At 43.0% G+C, this 26,771-nt stretch overlaps 5 protein-coding genes across 5 annotated transcripts; 3 read left to right on the top strand and 2 right to left on the bottom strand.

Moving 5' to 3' along the window:
• LOC306928093 (protein IWS1 homolog) lies at positions 1 to 1,611 on the top strand (the record flags this gene model as incomplete). Its single annotated transcript, XM_079508013.1, has 1 exon — positions 1 to 1,611. One exon carries the CDS (start codon positions 1 to 3, stop codon positions 1,609 to 1,611), a length of 1,611 nt encoding a protein of 536 aa, XP_079364139.1.
• A 7,428-nt stretch (positions 1,612 to 9,039) lies between these two features.
• Positions 9,040 to 10,131, bottom strand: LOC306928094 (ethanolamine-phosphate cytidylyltransferase-like; the record flags this gene model as incomplete). Its single annotated transcript, XM_079508014.1, has 1 exon — positions 9,040 to 10,131. The coding sequence occupies one exon, from the start codon at positions 10,129 to 10,131 to the stop codon at positions 9,040 to 9,042; it is 1,092 nt and encodes a 363-aa protein (XP_079364140.1).
• Positions 10,132 to 18,812: 8,681 nt separating this feature from the next.
• On the top strand, positions 18,813 to 20,105 carry LOC306927645 (vacuolar protein sorting-associated protein 37A-like; the record flags this gene model as incomplete). Its single annotated transcript, XM_079507451.1, has 2 exons — positions 18,813 to 19,234; positions 19,349 to 20,105. 2 exons carry the CDS (start codon positions 18,813 to 18,815, stop codon positions 20,103 to 20,105), a joined length of 1,179 nt encoding a protein of 392 aa, XP_079363577.1.
• Positions 20,106 to 23,570: 3,465 nt separating this feature from the next.
• Positions 23,571 to 24,647, bottom strand: LOC306927917 (replication factor C subunit 4-like; the record flags this gene model as incomplete). The annotated part of the gene is made up of 1 exon (XM_079507802.1): positions 23,571 to 24,647. The coding sequence occupies one exon, from the start codon at positions 24,645 to 24,647 to the stop codon at positions 23,571 to 23,573; it is 1,077 nt and encodes a 358-aa protein (XP_079363928.1).
• Positions 24,648 to 24,951: 304 nt separating this feature from the next.
• On the top strand, positions 24,952 to 26,556 carry LOC306927949 (NEDD8-activating enzyme E1 regulatory subunit-like; the record flags this gene model as incomplete). The annotated part of the gene is made up of 1 exon (XM_079507838.1): positions 24,952 to 26,556. One exon carries the CDS (start codon positions 24,952 to 24,954, stop codon positions 26,554 to 26,556), a length of 1,605 nt encoding a protein of 534 aa, XP_079363964.1.
• Between the last annotated feature and the right edge of the window lie 215 nt (positions 26,557 to 26,771).

Below are 26,771 nucleotides of genomic sequence, written 5' to 3' on the forward strand. Positions count from 1 at the left end.
ATGGACGGAGGACAGAACTTCAAGTCTGGGAACCAGTCAGGTGATGCTGACGGCACCCCAGTTCAGGACGAGCACCCTGTGTCAGATGGGGAGGCTATGAGCAGCGACAAGCATCATTCAGAGGACGTGGAAGGCAGGGAAGGTCTTCACAAAGACACTGAGGAAGAGCAAAGCCAAGGACAGAAGTGGAAGGCTGTTTTGCAGTCAGACAGTGAGGAGGAGGGTGGAGGCAGCATGAATGCTGGCAGTGACGGAGAGCAGGAGGACAAGAAGAAGGGTGCAAATGATGATGCCGTTGATGATAAACCAGTACAGGAGAAGAAAGCCATTCTGTCAGACAGTGAGGAAGATGATGATGATGATAATGATGATGAGGGCAAGGCTGTCAAACCATCAGTGAAGAAGATAAGAGTGGTGTCTGACAGTGATGGAGGCTCTGAGGAGCCTGACAGGAACATGTCTGCCAAGCTGAGGGAGTCAGGCTCAGACAGCGAGAAAGACAAGGATGAGATGAGGACGAATGCTGCTAAGAGTAAAGACAAGAAGACAGCTTCTGATAGCCACAGTGAGTCTGGAGAAGAGAAAACGATCGCAGACATCTTTGGAGAGTCTGGGGATGAAGAGGAGTCTGCCTTAAACCAAGAGATGGATGGAGAAAAGGAGAAGGAGAAGGAGGAGGTGGAGCAGGTGGAGGAAGTCGTGAACAGAGGTAGTAAAGACACCCGTTTCAAGTCAGACTTTGATCTGATGCGGGCTCGTAAGAAGGCCCAGAGTGGGAGGAAGAGAAGGAAGAACAGAGATGGAGGAACCTTACTCAGCGATGCCGACGACGTCGTCAGCGCCATGATCACCAAGATGAACGAGGCTGCAGAGGAGGACAGAATTCTCAACAGTCAGAAGAAACCAGCAGTAAAGAAGGTAACTCTGCTGCCGATTGTTGTCATGCACCTGAAGAAACAGGATCTGAAGGACACCTTCATAGACAGTGGCGTGATATCAGCCATTAAAGAGTGGATCAGCCCTCTGCCAGACAAGAGCCTCCCGGCACTACGAATCAGAGAACAACTACTCAGGATCCTACAGGAACTCCCCAATGTCAGTCAAGAGACGTTGAAAGACAGCAGGATTGGAAGTGCTGTTATGTTCCTCTATAAACACCCCAAAGAGTCAAGATCGAACAAAGATCTAGCGCTGAAACTAATCAATGACTGGTCACGGCACATCTTTGGTGTGTCATCCAACTACACAGCGATGACAAGAGAGGAGAGACATCAGAGGGACCTTGACCAACGGATGCCACATGAGAGAAGATTAAGTTCCGACAGTCCGACTCCTGGTAGAGATCTGGAGAAGCAGCTTAACGGAGAAGAAAACGTGATGATACAAGGTGACACTGGGTTCAGTGCACGGGCCCGGGTGCCCATGCCGTCTAACAAAGACTACATGGTCCGACCGAAATGGAACGTGGAGGTTGAATCCCACATGGGTCCTGCAAAGAAAAAACGTTCTCGTGTCAACAAACAGATGCGCCGTTTGGCTCACAACCGCCGTATGGCAACGAAAGGTCATGCTGTGAACATCAGTGTGGACGGAAGCCATATGCCACTTTGAGTAACGCTCAGTCATTTCCTCTTTTTTGATCGGTGCTAAACGCTCCAACATGTGACTTTGTGTGTAAGTCTATATGCATTATTATTCTGCCCCAATTCCCATTCAAGTCAAAATAAACAAAATTACATCATGTGGGCGACTAGCCCACATCATCATCATCATCAAATACTCATTTCACACTGGGGTGTGATGTTTTTCTTTTTTCCCCCACAATTCCTCCTTTAAAATATGTGCAGAGATTCTCTTTTCTGTCCCTCTCTGAACAGGACAGAACACCGCAGACTGCTCACTTAACCGGACATTAAGTCTGAATGAGAACAGCTAGACCGGAACAGATCTAACAGCCACCTGAGGACTGTGCATTAGTCCGGCATCCCGTTAGTCCGACTACGGCTGGTTAAGACTCAACCCATGGCGTCCGCGTGCGGTTATGGGTAGGATTTGGGTTTGGACTAATGATCGGTCAGTCGGACCAGTGACACACTACCCAGCTATCCTCCCTAGGGACTGACTGTATCTCTCGCGGTCTACAAAGCATACCTGTCTCTATTTCACTGTGCGCACCCCAGCTCTGTTCAGGCAGTTGAATAGATGTTAGACGTCGATGATGATACATCTTTACAGGAGGGAGATGGATGGCAAGAGATGAACTGGCCCTCAGCATGGACAAGTCTGGATTGCAAGTCGCCTCACGTTCTTCAGAAACATAATTTTAAATCAAACACCAGATTATTTCTGCAATTCACTTAATAAAACAAGCAACATCATTACCACACCAGCAATGCCAGCCACGGTCATTTAACACTTCCTTTTCCAAGAACTAATCTCCCCAAACGTTATGTATCGATCAATATAATTCTGGAATTCTCACATTAATCTCACACAAAATAAATTATCTTTCAGGAAAACTTTAAAAACACACATGATGCAGCTGACCACATGACTGGAATCATCATAATTCTTATGTTTATAAAAAATAATAATCATTATTATTAGATTATTACACTATTATTTATCATCATCACTGTTATTAATATTATCATTATTATATAATTAGCTATTGTTGTTGTTGATGTTGTTATTACTTGTGCAAGCAGAGAGCGCAAGTACTGTTTTCTGTCTTCAGTTATTATTAATATCATCAGATAATGGTTTATGATTATACAATAAGCCAGGAAGTGTCTGAGCTTATAAACAAGTCTGACAGCAGGTACAGGTCGAGACAGGCCTAGAAGGGTTCAAGACTATATGGTTTGCGCTTACTTAGAGCTGGGAATTCTCTGGATCAGAGGCTGGAACATTCTGCGTTGCACATCTGTAAATCTTATGTTGTATTTATTTTGTATTATGTCATAAATATACGGTATTTTCATGTTTTTATATTGAATGTACAGTACCTTCTATGGACCCCAGGAAGATTAGCTGTCGGCCCGGCGCCAGCTAATGTGGAATCCGTTTATAAAACAAAAGACAATGGTCAATGGAAAGACGAAAGAGCTGATCGGCGACTACGGGAAGACAGACTGAGAGCACACCCTGCATAGATGGCGCAGCAGCAGAGTGGGTCCGAGACGGATGTTGTGTCAACAAAGGTAAGCTCACATGCTTATCAAAGACCCTAGCCACCACAACCAACCATGCATGTTTCAGATGCTACCAAGGGGCAAGCAGGGCTTCGTAGCCTCAGAGCCTCTAGCTGGCAGGCAGTAGATTGCAAAATAGCTTCTTCTCCAGACAATCATGCATCTATTTGAATGATCTGGCTAGAGAAAAGAAAAACCAATGCCGCTAGTCCCCCTCGTCCCAACGGCCTGTATGGAGCCAGTGTGCCAAGGGCAGTGGCACAGGTCACTTTTCAGCTGTCAATAGATGTTTATAACCTAAGAGTACCCTGCACACAGCACCTTCAAGCACACTAGTCAATGGTCAAACTGTTTCTTGATTTCTTTTAAAGGGGCCAAGCATGAAGTGCTTAGGTACCCTATTGTAGGCCTATTTGTTAATTTTCTTATTTTTGTTCTGTCCATTTTAAGAAACTTTGCAGAATGGTATAGATGGTCATGCCAAACAGAATCGTACTCTCATTGGCCAAAGGGGTGCACTATAGTAATCAATTGGAAACCTTTAACAGCGTAACTCATACCCCTTTTGACTGACAGCCAAGGAACTTAGTTATACATATCTCTCCTTATGAGGAACAACTTTGCCACGATATTAGATTATATTTGAGATTTCCCAGAATTCCAGAATTAGAAAAGTTTGTATGACAAAAAACGACGCCTTCATGAGCTAATGAATGAATTTGGTCAATGCCAAACAGCCTTGATATGAATCTTATTCTGGTTGGTAAAGGGCGTTCAGGGATGCTATAATATTGAACTAAAAATGCAAAATTTGAACAGGCATATAATTTCCTGTTTGATTTACATCAAACCTTTTACACATACAGTACTGTATGTCACTCCTCATGAGGAGCATTTGTGATTCAAGGACCCATACAAGGTGGGTTCAAACTATATACGAATATAGTTTGAACATTTTGAGGAATCTGCACAAAACTCTATAGGCCTACACATAATCTGGGACTATTATCTGACATCCCAGGAAAAGAAACGTTTGTACATCAATAACTACAGCATCCATGAGCCAATTAATATTGCAGAGTACGTGCCTTTTCACACAAATGCTGATAACACAATTCCACAAATGCTTTCATAAGAACCCCAACACTGTAACTCAGACAGACATGATGCCCGGATCGACGGTGCAACATAGGTCTGAAGGCCACATAGCGGCCCGAACCTCTAGTATTTTGGAGCGGCGCTAACCGCTCCAACATGTGACCTTGTGTGTATAGTCGTTAGCAGGGTGTCTGTCTATTAGTTGGTAGCAGCACGGTTACTGCGTCTATACATGGTCATCATACAGTATATCATGATCAAAAACACCGCTCACTTCACACAAGTGTAGGGATGGAACTCGAAGCCTGATATCCGAAAAAAACAGATAAGAAGCTTATTGAGTACCCGGTATCAATAAGCTTTGGGCTTATCAAGCATGTTATCGAGCATAGCGGCCCATGAGGTCAGGTCATGTTTACCGGTATACAATCAGACAAGAGGTGATCAAAAAATAAATCTAATCACCCATGCTGGCACAAACATGTCAGTCTAAAAGTGTATCGACCTGCCAACCAACGCTGCCCAGGGAAACAAAATTACGCATTTAATGTGACGGTACACATATTTGAAGGCCCTAGTAAAAGATGCTGGTTCTGTTCAGAATTTATTGTCATCTTCTGTCTTTCCACAAAATAATAGGAAATGCTTGATAGTGGGCTCGATAAGAACCCGGCTCGATAAGGTGCCCTGTTATCAATAAAAATCACTCCCGTGTGAACTGAGTGGTGTAAGGTATTATATAGCCTGATCAGCTCTGATCTGACGTAATGAAATCACACCCGGATGTGATTTCACAACTGGCTTTTTTTGTGCAGAAAAAATGAGCATGGTTGCTACGGTCATCCAGTTCACCTGGGTGTGATTTAATTACGTCAGAAATTATTTTGAACATAGCAACCATGCTCATTTTTTTCTGCACACAAAAGCCAGTTGTAGGAGTGGTTTACACCACTCAAAAAATGAACAAGCTCCATCCCTGAGTGTGATTTTTATATTGACGGCTTTGGACATACAAGGTTTCCACCCGACAGAGACAATATGTTCTGTAGCCTACTAATGAGGGTACATTTTATTTATAGAGCACATTTCACAGACATCAGTCACAAATTGCTTCACAACAATAAAAGCAAAACATATCAATAGTAACAATAGTAATATTAATAATAAAAATAAGAATAATGAAAAATAAAGCAAAGAAAGAGAAAACAGAACAAACTGGTAAAAATAAATAATAATCAAGAGATCAATACAGCACTATGTTGCAAAGGCCTGTCTAAAAAGGCTGGTCTTTAAATGTTTTTTAAAAAGGTCCACTGAGGCCACAGATTTCAGGTGCTCCGGGAGGTCATTCCATAGCCTGGGGGCGAAACTAGCAAAGGCTCGATCACCTTTAGTTTTTAGCCTTGTGGGTGGAACGACCAGCAGGGCTTGGGATGAGGATCTCAGAGGCCTTCTAGGAACATATGGGTGGAGTAAGTTACAAATATATGGGGGTGCCTGACCATGGAGGGTTCTGTGTGTGATGACAAGAATTTTAAAATTAATTCTATTATTTATGATAATAATTTTGTGATGTGGCAGGATCTCCTGGACCTGGTTAGCAATCTGGCAGCAGTGTTCTGAACCAGTTGCAGGCAGTCTAATGAGGATTTGGAGAGACATGTGAAGAGGGAATTACAGTAATCCAGACGTGATGATATAAATGCATGGATGATCATTTCTAGCTCCGTGTGTGAAACGACTGATCTAAGTTTGGCGATATTGCGAAGATGGAAAAAACAGGTACTGGAGACAGACTTGACATGCTTATGCAGAAGCATGTCCTGATCTAGAATCATTTCTAGATTTCTAGGGTTAGAGCAGATGTTTGTTTTTAGTGACCCAAGGTGGTTGGCAACATCTGCAGTGACTTTATCAGGGGTGACAATTAAGACTTGTGTTTTTTCTGCATTTAATTGCAAAAAATTGCTAGCCATCCAGTTATTGATGGATGATAGGCATTCATGTAGTGTGTTGATTATATCAGTCTTTCCTGGCTTGAATGAGCAGTAAAGCTGAATGTCGTCGGCATAACAGTGGTAGGAAATACCCTCAAAGCTGCTTATTATTGGTCCTAGGGGAAGCAAATATAAAGCAAATAGAAGTGGACCTAAGACCGATCCCTGTGGAACGCCACATGATAGAGTGGAGGACTCAGAGGAGTAGGGACCAATGACCACAGAGAAGCACCTGTCCGATAGATAGGACTGGAACCAATCTAAAGCGGTCCCGGAGACACAGACCCACTTCCTGAGCCTATCAATTAAAATATGATGGTCTACGGTGTCAAAGGCTGCACTTAGGTCAATCAACACCAGGATAGAGCAATCACCGACATCGGATAACATCATAATGTCATTTGTTACTCTAAGTAGAGCTGTTTCTGTGGAATGCATTTTACGGAAGCCTGATTGGAATTTGTCGCAGATATGTTGATTTAATATGTCATTGAGCTGACTGGCCACTGCCTTTTCTAAAACTTTAGAGATGAATGGTAGTTTGGATATTGGCCTGTAGTTTAATGGTAGGGATGGGTCCAGGTTTTTTTTTTTTGAGGAGTGGTTGAATGATTGCCCTTTTTAAATTAGATGGAACGTAGCCGGATGTTAGTGACGAGTTTATAATGGAGAGTAGGCAGGGGCCTACCGACAAAAATACATCTTTTAATATTGATGTGGGCAGGACGTCTAGCGGACAGGAAGTTGTCTTCATCGACCTCACAAGGTCAGTTCATTCTTGCAGGTAGAATAGATAGAAGAGAAGATAGAAGAGAAGCTAGATAGGATTGACTGCCGGGTAAGACAGGGAGGAAGGGGAGAGGAGGAAGGGATGATGCTAGCTCTTACTGTGTGCGCCTTAATTGTGTACAAAAAATAAAAGAAAGTCACCACAGGTTCACTTGCTATTGTTGTGATCGCTCTGGTAGACTTTAACATGTAGTGATGTTTTCGATTATTAAAAGCTGAGGTTCTTTAGGAGCCAAAATAGGTTTAGATTAGGCTTTATTTATTATTACTTGTTTGCGTGCAAAGTCCTCAATTTTAGTTTTAAAATACAATTATTTATATTAAATGTTGTGCCTTAAGTTGTTATATCATAGTTTCATTGTTTTTGCATCTGTGAGATATTGCATATTTACATTTGAACATGTTTTGTAGCGGGTAAATTTATCGCAACGGTAAATTTATGCTTTGAGTGACAAGTTTCACATGACAGGAGAGAAGTACAGGACATTTTGAAATGTTAGTACCGTAATGAATCTGTTAATTAATTAGTTCACCCATCCCACTGCGTGTCCATGGTGCATAAGTGGAAGTGGTCATGAAAAGTGTTTATTTAACACAATATACTTTAATGTATTAGTCATATTTTTGTGAGGAAAAAGTGCTGGACTTTTTTGTGTTCTATCCTCGATGGTTAACCTCTATGCTTGTTATATTGTACTGTTTGGTTAATAGAAAATCAAATTGCTGGTTCAGAATCCAACGGTAGTGGGTCGGGGGTTAAAGACAGAGTGCCGTGATGTTTTCTCCCCTGAAACATTATACTAGGAAGAAGATTTCTTTCAAAAAAGTGTACAGAAAGTGTTAAAGTGATGTTTTTATGTGGCAACACCCACCAGTTAATTAAATAAGTATGAAAGAAGAAAGTGCCAGCACTCAATGAATGTCCTTTTCACTTTTATTACCTCTGACGAGCCGACGGCCAGGTGGGCCTTCCTCAGCGCTTGAGCCTTGCACCTACAAGAATTTACTCTTCTAATTTGGTGTGTTGCGGCTTGTCTGCTTCTGCAATCTTTGTTCCTCTCATTAAATAAGTAAAAGTATAAACCTTAGCACCACCCATATGAACTGAAGCCACACCCACAGCTGTTGTATGATAATGGAGGAGGGGTTATGGGAAGGGATGATTTTGGTGTATTTCGATTGGGCCTTTTGGCTCAAAGGCTTTCAGCTGTCAGGAAGAAACCAAAAATACACAGGGAAGACATATTTGAGTATTATAACCACACCTGCGGGTCTATTAGAGTAATGTTAACTCCATAGACACAAAACAGAAAAAGTACAAAAACCACAACACTCCAACTTTAAGAAAACAGTTCACTGCACTGCTCTATTCTACACCACTACAAGATCACAGTAAGAGAGGTTATTATTTTTTGTTTCTTATAATGTATTATGCTTATAATTATACATAATTTAATACTAGTGGCAAGGTGGTGTGTTTGAAAAATGTTTGAATCTGTTGTGTTTAACTGTTGATCAGCTTCAACAGGTCCTTGAGAACCACTTCGGTCTTGGGAGTCCACATCATCCTCTTCCTTCTTGGAGTGGTCAAGGATCTCTTTGAAGAGTTGAGGGAGCCTGGTTGCTTTTTCATTACAGATCTCGTCCAGTGTGTTTACCCTCGCCATAGTGACATGAAGACAAATCTGCTGTTTTGGACAGCAGTCCTGATCCGTTTCCCCACTCATTGCTACAGGGTCAGTCTTAACTGGCCACGTAGGTCGCTAACCCTAACCTCAGTCTTAACCGGCCACGTACTGTAGGTCAGACTAATGGGATGTCGGACTTATGGGCAGTCTCTTTCCTACAGTAGATGGAAGTTTGCAACCATGGTTTACACACATCCCACACCCACAGTTGGGTCCAGTTCAAAGCTCTGCAATCTGGATTAATTCACACCCTTAAGCGACTGAGGCTTTTTCCTATTTTGCTCCTTCCTCTCTCCTCCTCATGGCTTCAATTACTGCCATTTCCCTAGCTTCTTTCTTCTGGTTCCTCACCTCATACTGCAGCCTATTCTCAATGATCCTTTGGACAATGTCATCAGTGACGATGGCGTTCCCACTATCTATCGTGCGGAATATTCCCCTCTTTTTGGACTCATCGTAAGGGTCTGAGCCATCCTGGTCTGTGAGCACCTCCGACGTTCCGTGACACACCAGGTCCACCTTGAAATGATCCAGGAGATCTTTGCCCACCACATAGGGGGCTCCAATCACCACCTCTGATACATACTTGCAAGCAAGAACACTTAGTGTTCTCTCATGGACATTCATGATTGGATAGTTCTTCCCTTTGTAGCGATTCACTTCCTGATCAATGTGCAGGCCTACAATGACATAGGGCCTCTCTGCCAGCTTATAGACCGCTTCTAGGAAATCAACATGGCCGGTGTGGAACAGGTCAAAGGCCCCGGTCACATAGATGATTGTGTCTCCGCGCTGGGGCTCTTTTCCCGAGGCAATCTGGATGATCTTCTGTGTTGTCTGGAGGAACTGAGACACTCCTGTCCACGGGCTGTGCCCTTTAGGACCCTTCCCGAAGTTGTCTATGTGCTGCTGGAAGTCCGAGTTATCAATGTTCCTGTGATGGGCTTTGGTCATGATGTCTGAGCTATCAATGTTGCTGTGATGGGCTTTGGTCATGAGCAGCATGCGACCCACCAGCTCAGTGGTGGAGACTCCCTGCGTCCGTTTACACTCCCGGTACCGGCCCTCAAGCTTCACCTCCGCATATGTATCCTTTCCGTCCACCGTCAAGGTGATGTCATCTCCATGCACACAGAAATCACTGTTGTATTTGTTCAGAGTCTCTAGGGTGGTGACATAAGGTGCTCCCTCCACTATCTCGTCAACCCACTTGATGGCCCGCACCATCTTATAGCGTTCCGCCTGGGTGAACACTGGAGGACCTTTGTGTTTGGCGATCTCTGCATCCGTATGCAGTCCTACTAAGAGGTAGTCTCCCATAGCCTTGGCTTGCCTCAACTGGTTAGAGTGGCCATAGTGCACCATGTCAAAACAACCGTCAGACCACACCCGGATGATGGGCTTACTTTTGTCAGGGCTACGAAAGGAATCCGCAAGCTTAGAACCATTGTCTCTCCCCTGTCCATTTGTGGCATGGTTGCCATTTTTAATCATTTTGATGGCTTTGGCTAACAATCAAAGCAAATACCGGAACATTATTTGAATATTTAACTTAAATTAGCCATACATCAGAGGGATATTTGATATTCAAATTAGACGTCAGACTAATTATGTGGGGGGAGGGGGAAAGACCTGTATACAGTTTAAGTATCCTGTCTGTCCGCAGAAGCGTGATGTAGGTGATGATTTTCTGACAATCACATGATGTCAGAAAATAATAACCATGTATAGCTTTGCAAGACGTATTGGCAAAACATTTATAAAGTTGGAATACATTGTCAGAATACCCGTTGTACCGTCTGTCTGTGTCTCTTTTATGCCGCATATATGGAGATCTCTGTATCTTTGTCTGTCTGTATCCCTATTAGGCTTAAATGTGGAGATATTTGCTGTAGGCTACAGTATGTTTGTCTGTTTGTTGTTTGTTTGAGCATGTAATGTATTTGTAGCACGGAATGTGATGATTTGATTGGCTGATTTATGATGATGTATGGCTGTATCGCAAGACACGGCCAAAGCATTTCTGGGGGTAACTTTGAGAACCCCTGATCTACAGGACCAGAACATGTGGCCGAGAGATTTTGGAGAATGGTGACATCTTGGGCAGTTGGAGCTAACTGACATTCTTTCAGGGGAGTAGTGAATTGTATCAGATTCTGCACACAGAATTATGCTAATTAATGTGAATGAGTTAATTATGGAGATACTTGATGTTAGATAAATTCTGATATGTTGTTTACACGTCATGTCAATTTGGCCACTCCATCATATTCTGTTGGTCAACACAGATAGAACTTTGGGCCCAGACCGTGTTCCATTTAGGTCATTCATATTGTCACCTTACTCTTCAGTCTTCATCATTTTACTCTTAGCCTACTGCCTGTTTACTCCGAGTTGTTCTCCTTATCCTATTAAATGTCATGTCACCATCCACATGCCCTATATATAAGCCCTATATTATCCTTTATATTATTTTATCATATTTATATTATGGATTTCCTGACTCCACATTCAGATTTAATATCTTATATCTTGTTGACTCCATACTGTCTGTCCCCAGTCAAGTTAACTCGCAATAATGAGAGGTCTACTACATGTACTTGACCTTGGCCTAGTGAGAAAAGAGATAGCTGCTCAGTGGGAGTCAGGGAGTGTTTTTCTCTGCCGAAAGTTCCCAGTGCAGGGAAAGTTATCTTCAGGTTGCCATAGCAATGCCAGCCTCTGTGCTTTCCGGGTCTATGGCCATCAATGACTGAACCAAGGAAGATGAACTCTACGTCGCTACGCATCCTCATCATCAATGCGTTGATCTTTAAAGGCTGGTCTTTTTTTTATCCGAGAAGGAGCTTTATTCCAGATGAAGGTAGATATTATGTGATCAAGCTGGATAAAGAAGGATTTTGGAAGATACATGGGGATCATTTGGAATACATATGAGAATCTAGGTAATATATTCATTTGTATTGAATTTATGCGGCATGCGAGAGAGAATGGAAGTTTTGGCCAGCGTTTCCAAGTCACTCTTTGTGTTGTCCAGAAGGGGTTTAATGTTCTGACTGTAATGTGCTTTGAATTAACTAGTAACCTTTATTAAGTATGTGAAGGATTCACGTTCTAATTTAAATGGGAACTGATAACTATCTAGTTTGGCTAGGTTATTGAGTGGGAAAAGTATGCTTTGGAGAGGTTTAGTTTGTAGCCGGATAGTTTACCGAACCTTTCTAAAGGTCCAGAAGGTTAGGCAGACTACTGCTATAGGGTCTGTGATGTAAAGAAGCACATTGTCCGCATAAAGCGAGATTTTGTGGTTAGTTCCAAGCCTATTAATTCCCTGTATTCCCTTGTGGGCTCTGACAGCGATAGCTAGAATTTCAACCGCAAGATCAAACAAGTATGGGGATAAACAGCATTCCTGCCGGTTTCCCCTGTGAAGGGGGAAGTAATCTGAGGTAATGCCATCAGTATGTATAGAGGCCCTCGGGTATGTATAAATAATTTTAATCCATTTAAGGAAGGCTTGTCTGAACCCAAACCTCTCCAAGACTAAGAGCAAGTATGTCCATTCAATTCTATCAAATGCTTTTTAGGTTTGGTGCGTACATGATGTTCAATAGTCACCTCAAGTTAAAGAAGGATTGGCGCCCCACTATAGAGCACTGAAGTCTGACGTCACTTTCAGTAGAGGGCACCAACACACAGGTTTATAGGTTTTTTATTTGTATTGAAATCTCCATAGGGCGATTTTATGTCGCTTCATATAAGAACTGTGTTTGAAAAATAAACCGACCACCCCGGCGTTTCTGTCAGGGGAGTGGCTGTGCGTCGTTAATGATGTCCATTCATATTTGATACAGCCAGTTTCTAGAGAAAATGGAATTAATGTGACCGCAAAAGCCTTGAAACTACATATGAATGCAATGTCGCTGAGCATATACGTCACGCCCAGCTGTCAACATATTGCGTTCCTGAGATTCCTCGTTGACGTAAGCTCAGCTGGTGGTGACTCGACTCGTACTAACCACGATACATTATATATATCAATAAAATAAAAATAAAAATAAACGTAATTAACGTTCAGTTTCTGTTGTGCGACCGGAAATGTAGTCTCTGGGTTGTTTGGCTCGTTTCTAACGCTTATTTTGTTACTCTTTGGGTATATTTGTACATTTCCACCTTCAGTCGATGCTTCATATCCATATGAGTGAAAAGGCCGGGGTGATCGGTTTATTTTTCAAACACAGTTCTTATATGAAGCAACATAAAATCGCCCTATGGAGATTTCAATACAAATAAAAAACCTATAAACCTGTGTGTTGGTGCCCTCTACTGAAAGTGACGTCAGGACTTCGGTGCTCTATAAATCCCGTTTAGTCCTGATCGATGATATTGGGTATTATTTTTTCCAGCCTACGTGCTAATATTTTTGTGCTTTACAGAATAAAAACAAATACAGAGTGCAACAGTGCACTTTAAAATGAATACAGATTATAATAGATACAATTAAAATAAGATAAAGGAGCATATCAATTAGAACAAATACTCCCACCTTTTGATTAAAAAAGAAAGAAAAAATACATCATTGGGATGGTCAATGTTAAATAAATATGTTTTTAAATTGGACTTAAAAAACAGCTATGGTTGGGGATTTCCTTTGTGGTGCATAATAGTGAAATGCTGCTTCACCATGTTTTGTTCCAACTATGGGGTGAACAATTAGTAGGCCAGCCCCAGATGACCTAAGGGTTCTAGGGGGTTCATATGGCTTCAGCATTTCTGAGATGTAGCTGGGCCCAGAGCCACAAACAGATTTATAGACAAGTATTTTAAAATGAATTATCTGGGAGAATATCTGGGAGATTATAGTATGGGTGCTTGTGTTGCAATCTGCTGCAGCTGTTTATGCCGTGCTTATACCAATACAATAGCTGAGCATACTATGCTAGTTAAGGACACTGTTAGATGGATAGTATGACACTGTGTGTTGTTTTCATTATAGGACGGTCAAGTGTTTCATGTTAATGATGAAAACCAGCTCATTAACAGTTGGCACTGGCCAATTGACATGGGTATGATAAATAAGGTGCTCTCTTATTTCTATTTGGAGATGTTGGGAATGCCTCTCAGCCAATCGCAATGCAAGGAACTAACTGTGATGTCATCATGATAGAATAGAGATAAAAGGGAGAAATATTGAGTGACTGCAGACTTTGCATACGTGGTTTACACTGTAATTAAAGATATGTCTGATGATGAGGTCTTTCATGAATCTCCTGTCCAGCTTATCACCCTTTATAGTGATGAGGTGGATGACGCGATAGAGCCAAGGAAACGGTCCATGGCACACTCTTCTGGAGACTTCAACTCAAGGACGGGATCAAGACCTCCTCTCCTGAAAACATTGAGAGAGGCTGACGCAGCTGCCAGCTCTGCAGCTGATCATCTTGCGTCCGTTAGGGATGCCATGCAAGATGATTTTGGTGAAGTCCACCAAGACAGAAGACAGCAAGAGAAGCTTCTGGAGAAGTTGGATGATTTTAACAAAATAAACAAACAGGTTCGACTGCAATTGAAGGAGGCAACAACAACAGAGGCTGATCGCATGAAAAGAGATGGACACATTGTCTTACCAAAGAATAGTGAAAACCTGCATATAAAAAAGAGTTATAGGAAGGAAGAAGATTTGCGAAGGCAACCAAAGCAGAATCCATGCTGTCAAGATGTATGCAAACAGGACATGCGTGCTCACCTGCAATGGCACCTACGCAAAAAGGCAGCTGACAATGATCGTCAGACCGTGCAGCTCCGCAACTTGGAAAGTGATAACGGTAGTCTGACAATGCAGATTCGGGCTCTAAAGAAAACACTTTTTGACAGAAAGACAAGTATTGTTGACTTGAAGAGGTCCATCGATGTTCTGTCTGATAAGGCCCAAGAGGACAAAGAAATTCTCCAGAGCACCGCCAGAGCCCATAAACAGAGATCTGATAGACTCCAAGCTGCTCTTGATAGGATTAACACTCAACTGAGAGAGAGGGACGCTCAGCTGGACAATTCTTGTGTTGATAGGGAATCCGTTAGAAACCAGAAGCTGATATTGGAGCAGAAGCTAGTTGAATCCGAAGCTGCCCTGATAGAGGAGAGGAAGAAAAACACAGCTGAAAAGTACTTAAGTCAGCTGGCGCAGCTTAGAGATGAAGTAGATGTTTTCAGAACAAAGTACGAGCGCCTTTTAAGGCAGATGGAGGATGAGAGGTGTACAAAAGAATCAGAGGTTGAAAAGCTCAGGCAGGAGCTGGATGGGCGTGGCGACGAACTGCAAGCCTATCGTGATTTACTGAAGGAAGCCGAGCAGAGGTTCTGCGAGACCCAGGGGAACCTGCGATGCTCTCAGAGGAGCTTTTTAGAAAAGTCAGAGGCCTTAAGGAAAATGCAGCTTGAGCTGGACAGTGAAACAAAGAAGGCCAGATCGCATCAGAAGATGAAAGAGTCTATCCACGAGGACTACACTCGTCTGCAAGACAGAGTGTCTTCTATACAAAATAGGACAGAGGAGCTCCAACAGGAGAACCGGGAGCTGGTGCAGCGGCTGACAGATCAGGAGGAGGCTCTGACCTACAGCAACAAGCAGGTGGAACATCGCACTGCAGAGTCTCAAGCCCTCAAACAGCAGTTGGACACACATTTGTCGGATGCTATTTCCAGAGAGACAGCTCTAAAGAACAAGATCTTTGAGTTGGAGGCAGAGAAAGGGAAAAGAGAGGCTGAGCTGAAGAGAGAGTTTAATTCGCGTCTCAAAAACCTCAATACTAACTTGGAAAAATCAGAAAGCAGCAGGAAAAACACCTTGAATGAGATAGATTTCTGCCATAAATTGTATGATAAGACGTTTGGTGAGCCATATCGAGAGCAAAGGGCTGGATCCTCATATCACAACTCATTGACTTGATCATTTCGGAGTATTTGCCACAGTCTTCTGTTCACAATTCCAGAATAGCATTTTCATTTGTCTGTGTATGTGTATGTAATCTTCATTTATCCACTAATTTAGCCTATGCAGTTTTACTATAGGCTAAATGCTGACAAATAGGGATTAGTCAGCGTTACGTGTTTCTACCTCAAGAACATAGTTTAGGTTTTTTTTGCCAATCCCCACTGTTGACCTAGAGAGGGTATAGACTGCCATGTACAGTACATCCTCGGACTCAAATGGACCTAAAATCTCCTGCCCAGTTGGACAGCTATTTTTTGTTGTTTTTTTTGGATACAAGTTTGTTGCCAATTTACCAGAGATGCCTTGACTCGAGCCAGACTTGAGTTGACAGTTTGAGGACTTGAGAGGACTTGACTAACATTGATAAAAAGACTTGACTTGATGTTGACTTGGTAATAGTGACTTAAGACAACTGGAGACAATTAATTACTTAAAAGGACTTGACTTTTGTTCTGAAACAGTTAAGTTTTGCTTTAGTGCAATGCATGCACACCTGGCAACAAACTAGGACACGGCAGAACACATGCCAGCACACGAGGCAGGTATCAATGTAGGGGGCTAGTTAGTTAAATAAGGATTACAAGGATTATGTTGATGGTGATAGTAAGAAGAGAATAGCTGTATGCAAGATCTGCAGCTCAAACAAATCTGTGACACAAACGCCACAACATGCAACTTTCATCCATCAACCGAAGGATCCACAAGGAAATGTGAATGTGTCTTTTAGGCACCTGTAGTTTTATGTTATTTAACAAATCTTCCATGTTTTCACTGTAGGCCTAAAATGTTTGAATGTATGTTAATTAAAAAGTGTATATTTGTAAGTTACATTAATTCTATGTTAGATTTATAACAGACTGGAGTCTATGCTGTGATTGAAGTGATAATGACTTAACTACTGTATAAACATCCACAGTGGAACCACTAGCATCCACTGCTGGCCTAAAGTGCCTCATAAAATGTAATGACTATGAAATGTCCTAAAACTCACACATTACAAGCACCCGCATCCTCTGTCTCCTCAACCACAACCACACTAAGTGGCCTAGGTATAGGTCACTTCACTTGTCCCTGGCCAAACACGCTAGCAAGTTGATCACAAGGCCAGTGTGTGGTCCAAAAACAGAGCACCTGAATGTGCTGGAGGTACCTTATACCCTGCGATGTATTGGCCTGAGGCCCAATTCTTTTCAGAGTTCTATTAAAGGTTCCTTTAAGTTGATACATCAACTAAAATATGGCGTCTTTTTCTCGAATAAAAATAAATATTCATTCTAATACATTGATTCTGCATCCTACTTGTGTGTAGGTGCGCTATAAGCTCAATAGGATATTACAGATACAGAAATGTGACTGACTAGAATGATTATAGTTGTTCTTTGTTCTATTTTGAGAGAACAGTTCCTCCGTCATTTGATCTCGTGTTGCCTGCCTATATCTGCCTTTCAATGGTCCGATTAAATCAGTACTTCCACCATTATGTTGTGTTTTTTTTACTTTCATGTCCTACGTGGGATTACAGGGTTACAGGGTTCTAATTACATTGTCAACAATAACGTACAAATCGATCAAAACATTTTATTCACAAAATAAGTTCAAATGAATTATTCACTGAACTAGGACATTCTGGTGAATGGCTTACAGCTTATGAGGTTTTAGAAATGTACAATAAAGAACAGGCACATGCATCCACTGGACAGCAGGTGCAGGACCAACAGTGGATATTTTAAGATGGAATGCCATGAGTCTTTCTCCCGCATAAAACATGATCATCAGGTACTATGATTATTCTTATTTCTCTCAATTTATTATTTTCTCGTTTTACTATGTTTGAATTGTACTATCTACTATGTATCTGTATGCTGTCCTCTCATGTCTTGTTATGTCAGTTTTGTTTAGTGTTTAATGACTACAGATGGAAATTAGCATCTCTGCTAAATCCGGTGTATTTACGCTACATTTTTATGTAATGTTCATTAATATGCTCTGTCCCGTCCAAATAAACCAATAAAGTAAAGTAGAGTAAAGTAAAGTAAGAGGGGCCCTTCTTATGATGATGAGAGGGGCACTCTTATCGTCATACATCATCATCATACATCACATTCCGTGCTCAGCCAATAAAATCATCTCACTGACGCACAAAGCTGGGCATAGGAGGGGCTAGCGCTCCCCTAAAACAACATTTTAATACAAAATGATCATTCAGTAAGACTAAGACAGTGAGAAATTAAAACAAGAACGGTCTGATATAAAGGGCTTCGAGTATCTAATGTGGAGATCGAAAATGCCTCTCTCCTGAGAAGTACAGTATAGTGTGTTGATGTCACCTCCTTCAGGGGCAATTTGACCTGTTCAATGGCAATACTTTTATGAAGAAATGTTTGGCTTCTGCAAAATGACGAACCACTGGATTCCTGTAATCTTTTTCTAAGGTCGGCAGTGGCTCAGGCTTATTGGCCGGCCGGTAGAGTTGCAGGTTGGTGCATGCCTTGCATGGTTTCCTCCGCCCATTGGTGTATGAATGGGTGAATATGCACAATAATCTCTGTAATGCGCTTTGGATAAAAGCGCTGTATAAATGCATCATTTACCATTTGTGAGGGTCGCTACTCACTAGCCCCTACGTCATATGACTGCCAGTGCCAGCCAAGTTTATGGACTTTTAATGATGTAAAAAACGTGACGTCATGTGGCAGCCAAGTCTATGGACTTTTAATATTTGTTCAGAGTACCAGTTTGTTGAAATAATTAAGTGATGAGCCCCTCATCATCATCAGACAGCATCACCATACGTTATCATTAAGGCACCGCTCACTTTACACTGGGTGTGATTCTTTATATAGAAATGTACAATAATTGCACAATGTGGAATGAATGAAGGTTAATATGGTGCCATGTGGAACTCTATTTTTGGACATCAAAATTACGTCAGTACTTGGAGGTCAATATGACATCACTGTAAGGCCACACTGATTCTTCTGGAACAGTAATGTCTAGTTTAGCCATTTTGTCCTCAACCCCCAAGAAGTTGTCCCAGCGGGTGTGACAGAAGAGGATGAACTGGCTTTCCCCCTTAGCGTCCAAAGGCTCCGGACCTCTCCAGCAACTACGACGGCTGCAGATCGACTCTCTGAAAACCGCTCACCCCAGCCTAGCAGAGATCCAGAAGGATGTGGAATACAAGATACCGTTCACAGTCAGGAACTCGACCATAAGCCTCAGCATTTTGCTCCCTCCTCAGTTCCCCCAGGAGAAGCCAGTCGTCAGCGTCCACCCGCCTGTTGGCCATCATCTAGTGGACAACAATAATGGCACCATGATCACAAGCCCTCTCATCACAAATTTTGGGACGCATTCTGACTTGGGCAAAGTCATACAGCATCTGTTGGATGAGTTCTGGACGAGCCCTCCTGCTCTGACATCTAATGGCCACTCTGGCTTCCCATATGGTATGTACAAACAATCAGGAATGGCACCGTACCCAATCAGAAAAGGCAATATCCGCACTCATGAAATAAGTTACAAAGGTGCTTTTAATGCGTCACCTCAGCAGTCAAACAAACGAACATGTTTTGGCCCTGCTGACCTTAGTCAACGTTTACCAGCACCATACCCAACACAAGGATTCCACTACGGGTCTGGCCCTGTATGGCCCAATCAGGCACCACGGCCTGTCTCAGCTCTGATGCCTCATCCCGGTGTGGATACCATGCATGGCACCGCTAGAGCAGCGCCAGTGCCATATGGTTTAATAACTAACCTACCACCATCTGTGCCCACTGTAAACTCCCAGGCCGGGCTAAACGGCCATTTGTACAAGATGCCAGAGATTCCAGAGTATTTTCCTGAACTCTCTGAATTGAGTATGTCCCAGCTGAAAGACATGTATGAGCAAGAGGATGTGTTGCTGGACTTCTTTGTGAGCCTGCCACAGCTCAAACGGGTGACCAGTGATAAAGAAGAGCTGATTACCAACAATCGAGACATGGCCAAGAAGAACTTCCAGATGGAACCACTGTTGGAGCGGAAGAGGCAGGAACTCCATGACAAGTACCAGCTTCTAGCCAAGAGGAAGTTAGCCTTTGAGACCAAGATGGAGAGGCAACATGAGTTGAATGAGAGTTGTAATCTGAGTGCTCTGAGGGCCCGTTTACAGGTGGCAGCCCACCAGGCAGAGGAAGAAGCAGAGGAGACAGCTGATATCTTCCTAGAGGGACGTACAGAAATAGAAGACTTCCTGACCAGCTTCATGGAGAAGAGAACACTTTGCCACAGCAGAAAGACCAAAGAGGAGAAGCTCCAACAAGCCATCAGCAACACAAATGGACAATTCCCCACCAGCCAATAGAACTCAAGGGCTGGAGTTCTAGCAACCAGCAACTGGCATCCGAAAGGGTTGAGAATGAGATGATGAGAACAAGACGGTGAAGAGGATGATTAGACCCTAAAGAAACGAATGCCATCAGCACAATTCCCGTCTTCACAAACTTAGGAAAAGCATCCAAATGAGTCAACCTTATTTCTGTATTCCAACTGATTCAGTTGCAATTAGATTCCTAGATTTGACCGTCTGGAATGGTCTCCGTTTCAATTTTAACCCCTATTCTGGGGGGAACATAAGCCCTCTACAAACTCACAATGTGTCGCAATGGGACGCGCTGTGAGCTTGATTCCCTTTGTGAAAAATAAGAGTCAACACACCAGCAACATTTTACAACAATGGGTAAGTAACAGAAAAAAGTTTGTAATGTGTTTTTTGTTCGTTTTTTTGTTTTGTTTATTGCGACCATAGGTCGCATTTACTGTGAACCTGCATCTCCCGTCAGTTAGTCACCCTTTCATATATGGTCATGCCTTGTGACATCATGTCTCCATATATGGTCACGCCTTGTGACTTCATGCCTCGTGACATCATGCCACCGTATATGAAGATCACGACACTGACCTCATCTAACCCTGGATAACCATACATGGAGAAGACCCTAGATCTGCATATATGGAGCCGGCCAGCAACTCTACATCTGACCTCAAACCTCAAACCCTTAGATTTCCATATATGGAGCTGACCTGTTCTTACATTCCATATGTTGATCCTTCCCCACCTGTCCTTCATGGTTCTGACAATCCATATGTTTACCTGACCCCATCGAACCCTGTACACTCAAGACACGCTCCATATATGGCCTGTACAGAACCTGACCCTGCAAGCCGAGCGCTCAGCCTGCTGTCAGCCTTCCGTCAGCCTTCCGTCACCCAGGCAAATGCATACACGTGACCTCGCCCTCAGGGCGTCTTACTATATATTTTTTTTCCTGGCTGGTTGAACTACAATTCAAAGTAGGCCTAAATAAAAGGAACTCGAAAGGGATCCTGAGAAACATCCAAGGAAGGCAGCAGGCGTGCAAATTACCTTAAATCCTTTGACAAGTCTGGTGCCAGCAGCTGCAGTAATTCCAGCTCCAATAGCGTTTCTTAAAGTTGCTGCAGTTAAAAAGCTCCTAGCCGCAGTAATAGGCCTATCTCACAGCCCGCTTTCCACGCCCACTTCCGGTAAATAGTGGTGTCTTTAACATTAGCATTTACACGTTTTTTTCTCTGGAGAATCTAAGTACATTTTCTAATGTAAAAATGTGACAGACCAATATTATTATGAAGCAAACAAGATGGTAAATCAGCTCGAACAGATAGAACAAACCTTACCTTGAGAAAACAAAAGTTGTAGACTTCTTAAATTACCTCTGTTAACATGTAGCGTCTATGGAGTGACGTCACGCTATCACCACTAACCCCGAAAGGGGCGTATTAAGGGGGGCGGGGAAATTCTGTGAGATAGGCTTATTCCTAGCCTGGTTAATAAACCAGACCGAATCAGCCGTTGGCAAAAAAAAGTTGCCTACCAGCGGATTACGGTCTGGCGAGGCTCAGTAGCACGCCTCTTTCCTACAGCAGAGAACAGGTCGGACCAATCGGGACACGGTATGCAATATAGGCGGGCTTTGGTACAGTGACGTTCAATGCTTGAGACTTTTGACTGACAGTAGCTCTGACCAATTGCGTCAAAGAGAAAATGTTCCCCGGGAAATGAAATCCAAGTGGAGCCAGCCCAGACTGATATACCGCGACAGTGTTGTGTGATATTAGTCTGGCTTATTAGCCAGGCTAGCTTATTCCAGCTCCAATAGCGTTTCTTAAAGTTGCTGCAGTTAAAAGAGGCGAGCCACCTTCCGGCGCCCCTGATGCTCTTGGCTGTTCCGAGTGTCCTGCTTGGGTCCAGAGCGTTTACTTTGAAAGTAATCACAATTATGTGTATAGCCTAATATGTGTTTTTAGATAAAATTTTAGATTTGAGTCATGACAAATTTGTCATGAAAATGTGGTCTCACTTCCTTCCTGGACTACAAGTCACACCTCACGCAACCTCCCCCTCTCCACAAGAAGGGGAAGTGCAGCAAAGCATAATGGTCATTGTAGGAATTCAGCAATACAGTCAAACACACAGACTTCATTATTTTTCTGTCCATATGGTGCAAATTTGAAATTTGAAATTGTGCTACTGTTATCTACTACAAATACTATTAACATTGAGTGACTGGAGTTTCTTCCAGTGGTGAAATGTCCCTTTAAGGGCCAGGCAATTTTCACTCTGATGGCGGTTATTTGCAGAATACATTATTTTCCCTCTACAGGCACAAGTTCCTGTTGCATTCTCCCAACAGCTCTGTCTGAAGACATCCTGAATGTTGACCTTATCCCCATCATAGTGGGAACGATGCCCATAGGGAATGCATGCACCCCCCCTGCAACCTAGTACTGCACCCATTATCATATTTACCTGGAGACCAGTCTATGATAGTTCTCTCTGATGTCATATTGATGATAGAGATGCACAATATAATCGGTAGTGTAATCGGAATATAAAATACCATATCGGTATCGGATTGGTCTCAAAATAATCCAGATTATTTTCACCGATATTGATGACGCAATAATAATGTGACCGCCAATGGCTAAATTCTACATTTAATTTGCGTACTCATCTCATTCAGGAAAGAAATATTGATTGAATACTTTATTAACACTTTGGGTCAAACTCCTATAGGGCCTAGGCTTGTCTCCATTGTGGTCCTCTGTATAATATCAGAATCTGTATTGGCAGATATGTCCCTGCAAATAATCAGAGATCGGTCATAATTTCATAATCACGCACCCCTAATTGAATGACATCAAGGATCTCCATATGGCCATTATACTTGCACACAGACATGCACGCATTTCAGTGATGTTGAAACACTTGCCCATACAGTATATGCATTTCTAGATCTATCCTGAGACTTGCCATTGGTTTAATTGTCTTCACAGTGCCTGCTGTAAATAGGAATAATGAAGCACTGGCTCTATTAAAAAGGTGTTTTGTCCTGCAGAGAGACTTATTACCATTTTGTCATATCAAACGTACCTTTGTCCACTGTCAATTTCCCTTGTGTAGCAGTCCCTGTGGCTGCTCCCAGTAAACTAGAGCGGTGGTGCCATGTTGCATAATGCATAAAACACTATTCTTAGCTGGAGAACTGGAGTCTCTCTGGACGGAGTAAAAGATTGCAGCGAACTTCTCATCTGACAAGATCTGAGACTGGAACTCTGACATCAGAGGAGAGTTATTTGCTTCCGGGATCGGGATGGCGGGTAGAGAAACAACAGTTTGTATCGCACTGCACTGCACACCGCACCTCAAAGAGGTTTTTAATTAGGATCAATGTCTGGAGGTCTTCAAAGGTACGTTAGGAAAGGTTTGTTTGGTCTAGACAGGCAAGTATTAGTTGTTCTGGGAGGCCTTCTGCATGATGACAGAACACAGGCTCAGTATCTGCAGGTACTCATCTGCTCCATCTACTAGGCACTTATCAACAACCACCATCTTTTCTGTGATGGCTGACTTCTGCTTGTAATTTAGGTCTTGGCCTATGACTGTCTCATGGAGCTGACCCAGGATTTGAGTGGCTGCGTAGCCTTCATCCACTGTATTCCGCACAGCAATCTCTAGATTCTCAAACGTTCCCTTGTAACAGATCTGTAACACATTGTCAATCATCTTGGGAGGGACTACACCAGCTATCTCAATAACAGCTCTCTCTGTGATCTCCTTGTCCATGTTGAGACGAGCCGCACTCTGGAGGAAGGTGATTGCTTTTCGTAGGTCACCTTCCGACACGCTCACCAGTGCCGCTATAGCCTCGCCAGAGAATTTAAGGTTCTCCTTCTGACAGATGTCCATCAGGCGCTCTTTTTGGATCTTATTGTCTAGAGGCTTAAAACGGAACATGGAACATCTGGAGGTCAATGGCGCAATGATCCTGCTAACATAGTTACAGATGAGGCAGAAGCGTGTGGTACGAGACTCCTTCTCCATGGTTCGCCTGAGAGCGGACTGGGCGGGGGCCGTCATAGAGTCAGCCTCATCCAGGATGATGATCTTGAAAGGAGGGCATGGCTTTCCATCTGTGCGTTTCCCAGCCACAGTGAGCCGAGCAAAGTTCTTGACCTTCTCTCTGACCACCTGGATCCCTCGTTCATCAGACGCATTCAACTCCAGCACCCTCTGTCTGTAAAGTTCTGGACCATAGAGTTCTCTGGCAGCTGCTAGGATGGTAGAGGTCTTTCCTGTTCCAGGTGGGCCATAGAAAAGCAGGTTTGGGAGATCTGCCCCTTCCAGTGACTTCCTCAGCACTGCTATCACCTCTTGCTGAAACACCACTTCATCCACACACTTTGGCCTATATTTCTCTACCCAGGGAACAGGCATGGCTTTCTTCTCTGTGCAGGTCCCTGATACTGCCTTGTCCTTCTGAGGTTTAGTGGCTTGGAGAGATGCTCCTTTTAAAATCCCCTGCATGACTTGCCGATAATAATTAAGGCAAACTGTGATGCGAATAATCAGTAAGATCAGTAAAATGATTATTATATTTCTTGCAATGAATACATCCAACGTTGCACTGTTGTTATGACTGTGATTTCACGTCAATTTCCCTCCCTGCTAGTCAGTACTGATGGAATATTAAGCCATATATGGTTATTATACTTTCTGACCTCACATGTGATTGGCTGATTGGCTGAGTGGCAGAACTACATCACGTCTTGATAGAAAGACTGGCTACTTAAACTGTATTCTGGAAAATAGCTTTCCTGTAGAGCTTACCATGGCACCCACCAAAGCTTCAAAAGAACAGAAATATGACAGACAACTGAGACTGTGGGGGGACCATGGTCAAGAGGCTCTTGAGAATGCACATGTGTGTCTCCTAAACGCCACAGCAACTGGAACAGAGATACTGAAGAATCTTGTTCTACCAGGCATTGGAGCTTTCACCATCGTTGATGGACACACAGTCTCTGGAGAAGATGTCGGAAATAACTTTTTTCTCAGCCTCAACTGTATAGGGAAGAACAGAGCACAGGCTACCACTGAGCTGTTACAAGAGCTGAACAGTGATGTTTCCGGAGCATTTGTTGAGGAGACTCCAGATAAGCTCCTGGACAATGACCCAGAGTTTTTTCACAGGTTCACCCTGGTCATTGGTGTTCAGTTGCCAGAAAGCACGTGCCTGAGGCTAGGCTCCGTTCTATGGAACGCATGTGTGCCCTTTCTAGTTTGCAAAACGTACGGACTAATCGGCTACATGAGACTAGTGGTGCAAGAGCACACAGTGGTTGAGTCTCACCCAGACAATACCTTGGAAGATCTGCGTTTAGACCAGCCATTTTCTGATTTAAAAAAACACATCCAATCCTATGACCTGGGCAGCTTGAAGAAAAAGGATCATAGTCACACACCGTGGATTATTATTGTTGCCAAATACTTGGAGGAGTGGCTCGCTGAGCACAATCGCCAACCACCAAAAACCTATAAAGAAAAGGAGGCCTTCAGGCAGATGATTCGCGAAGGAATTTTGAAGAAAGAAAACGGTGTCCCTGAAAATGAAGACAACTTTGAGGAGGCTATTAATAATGTCAACACCGCTTTAAACCCTACCAAGATTCTTTGTGATGTGGATGAACTCCTGAAAAGTAAGCAGTGTAATGACATCACATCGCAGACCCCACCCTTCTGGGTGATGCTGCGAGCTGTCAAAGAGTTCATTCAGAATGAAGGCACTGGTAACATGCCTGTGCGAGGGACCATTCCAGACATGATAGCAGATTCCCAAAAGTTCATCAACCTTCAGAATGTTTACAGGGAGAAGGCCCTGCAGGATGCTACTGCTGTGTCTAAGCATGTCAAATGTATCTTGCAGTCTGTAGGAAAGCCACCAGAAAGCATCTCTGAAAAGGACATCAAACTGTTTTGTAAGAATTCATCTTTCTTGAGGGTGGTGTGTAGCAGGTCTCTGGCTGACGAATACAGCGTGGATTCAGTAAATAAAGATGAAATAACCAAATGTATGGACAACAATCCAGACTGTGACATGGTCCTCTACCTCATGTTGCGCTCTGTTGATGGCTTCTTTCAGCAGCATTCTCGTTTCCCAGGGGTTTGCAACTACCAGTTGGATGAGGACTTTGGCAAGCTGAAGCTGTGTTTGAACAGTCTGCTGCAGGAGTATAACCTGAACGTCGACGTCAAAGACGATTACGTCCACGAGTTCTGTCGTTTTGGTGGTGCGGAGCCGCACACAGTCGCAGCATTTTTGGGAGGTTCAGCTGCTCAAGAAGCAATCAAGATCATCACTCACCAGTTTGTACCCTTCAACAACACCTTCATATACAACGCAATGTCTCAGACAACCGCAACCTACCAGCTGTAGAACAAGGCTCACCTAATAACCGAATGGCTTCCTTGTGAATCTCCAACGTAATTTTGATGATGTCAGTCTTGGAGGGGCCGATTAATCAGATTCACACAAAAAACAGAAAATATATTCACACACACTATTCAGGGATTAACTTCCGGGATGTTTGCCCTTCTGTACATTCAATAAATCGTTATCCTAAAATATCCTCACCTATATTTCCCCCATTG

The sequence above is a fragment of the Electrona antarctica genome (genome assembly GCF_951216825.1).
Source record: "Electrona antarctica genome assembly, chromosome: 8".
NCBI lineage: Eukaryota > Metazoa > Chordata > Actinopteri > Myctophiformes > Myctophidae > Electrona > Electrona antarctica.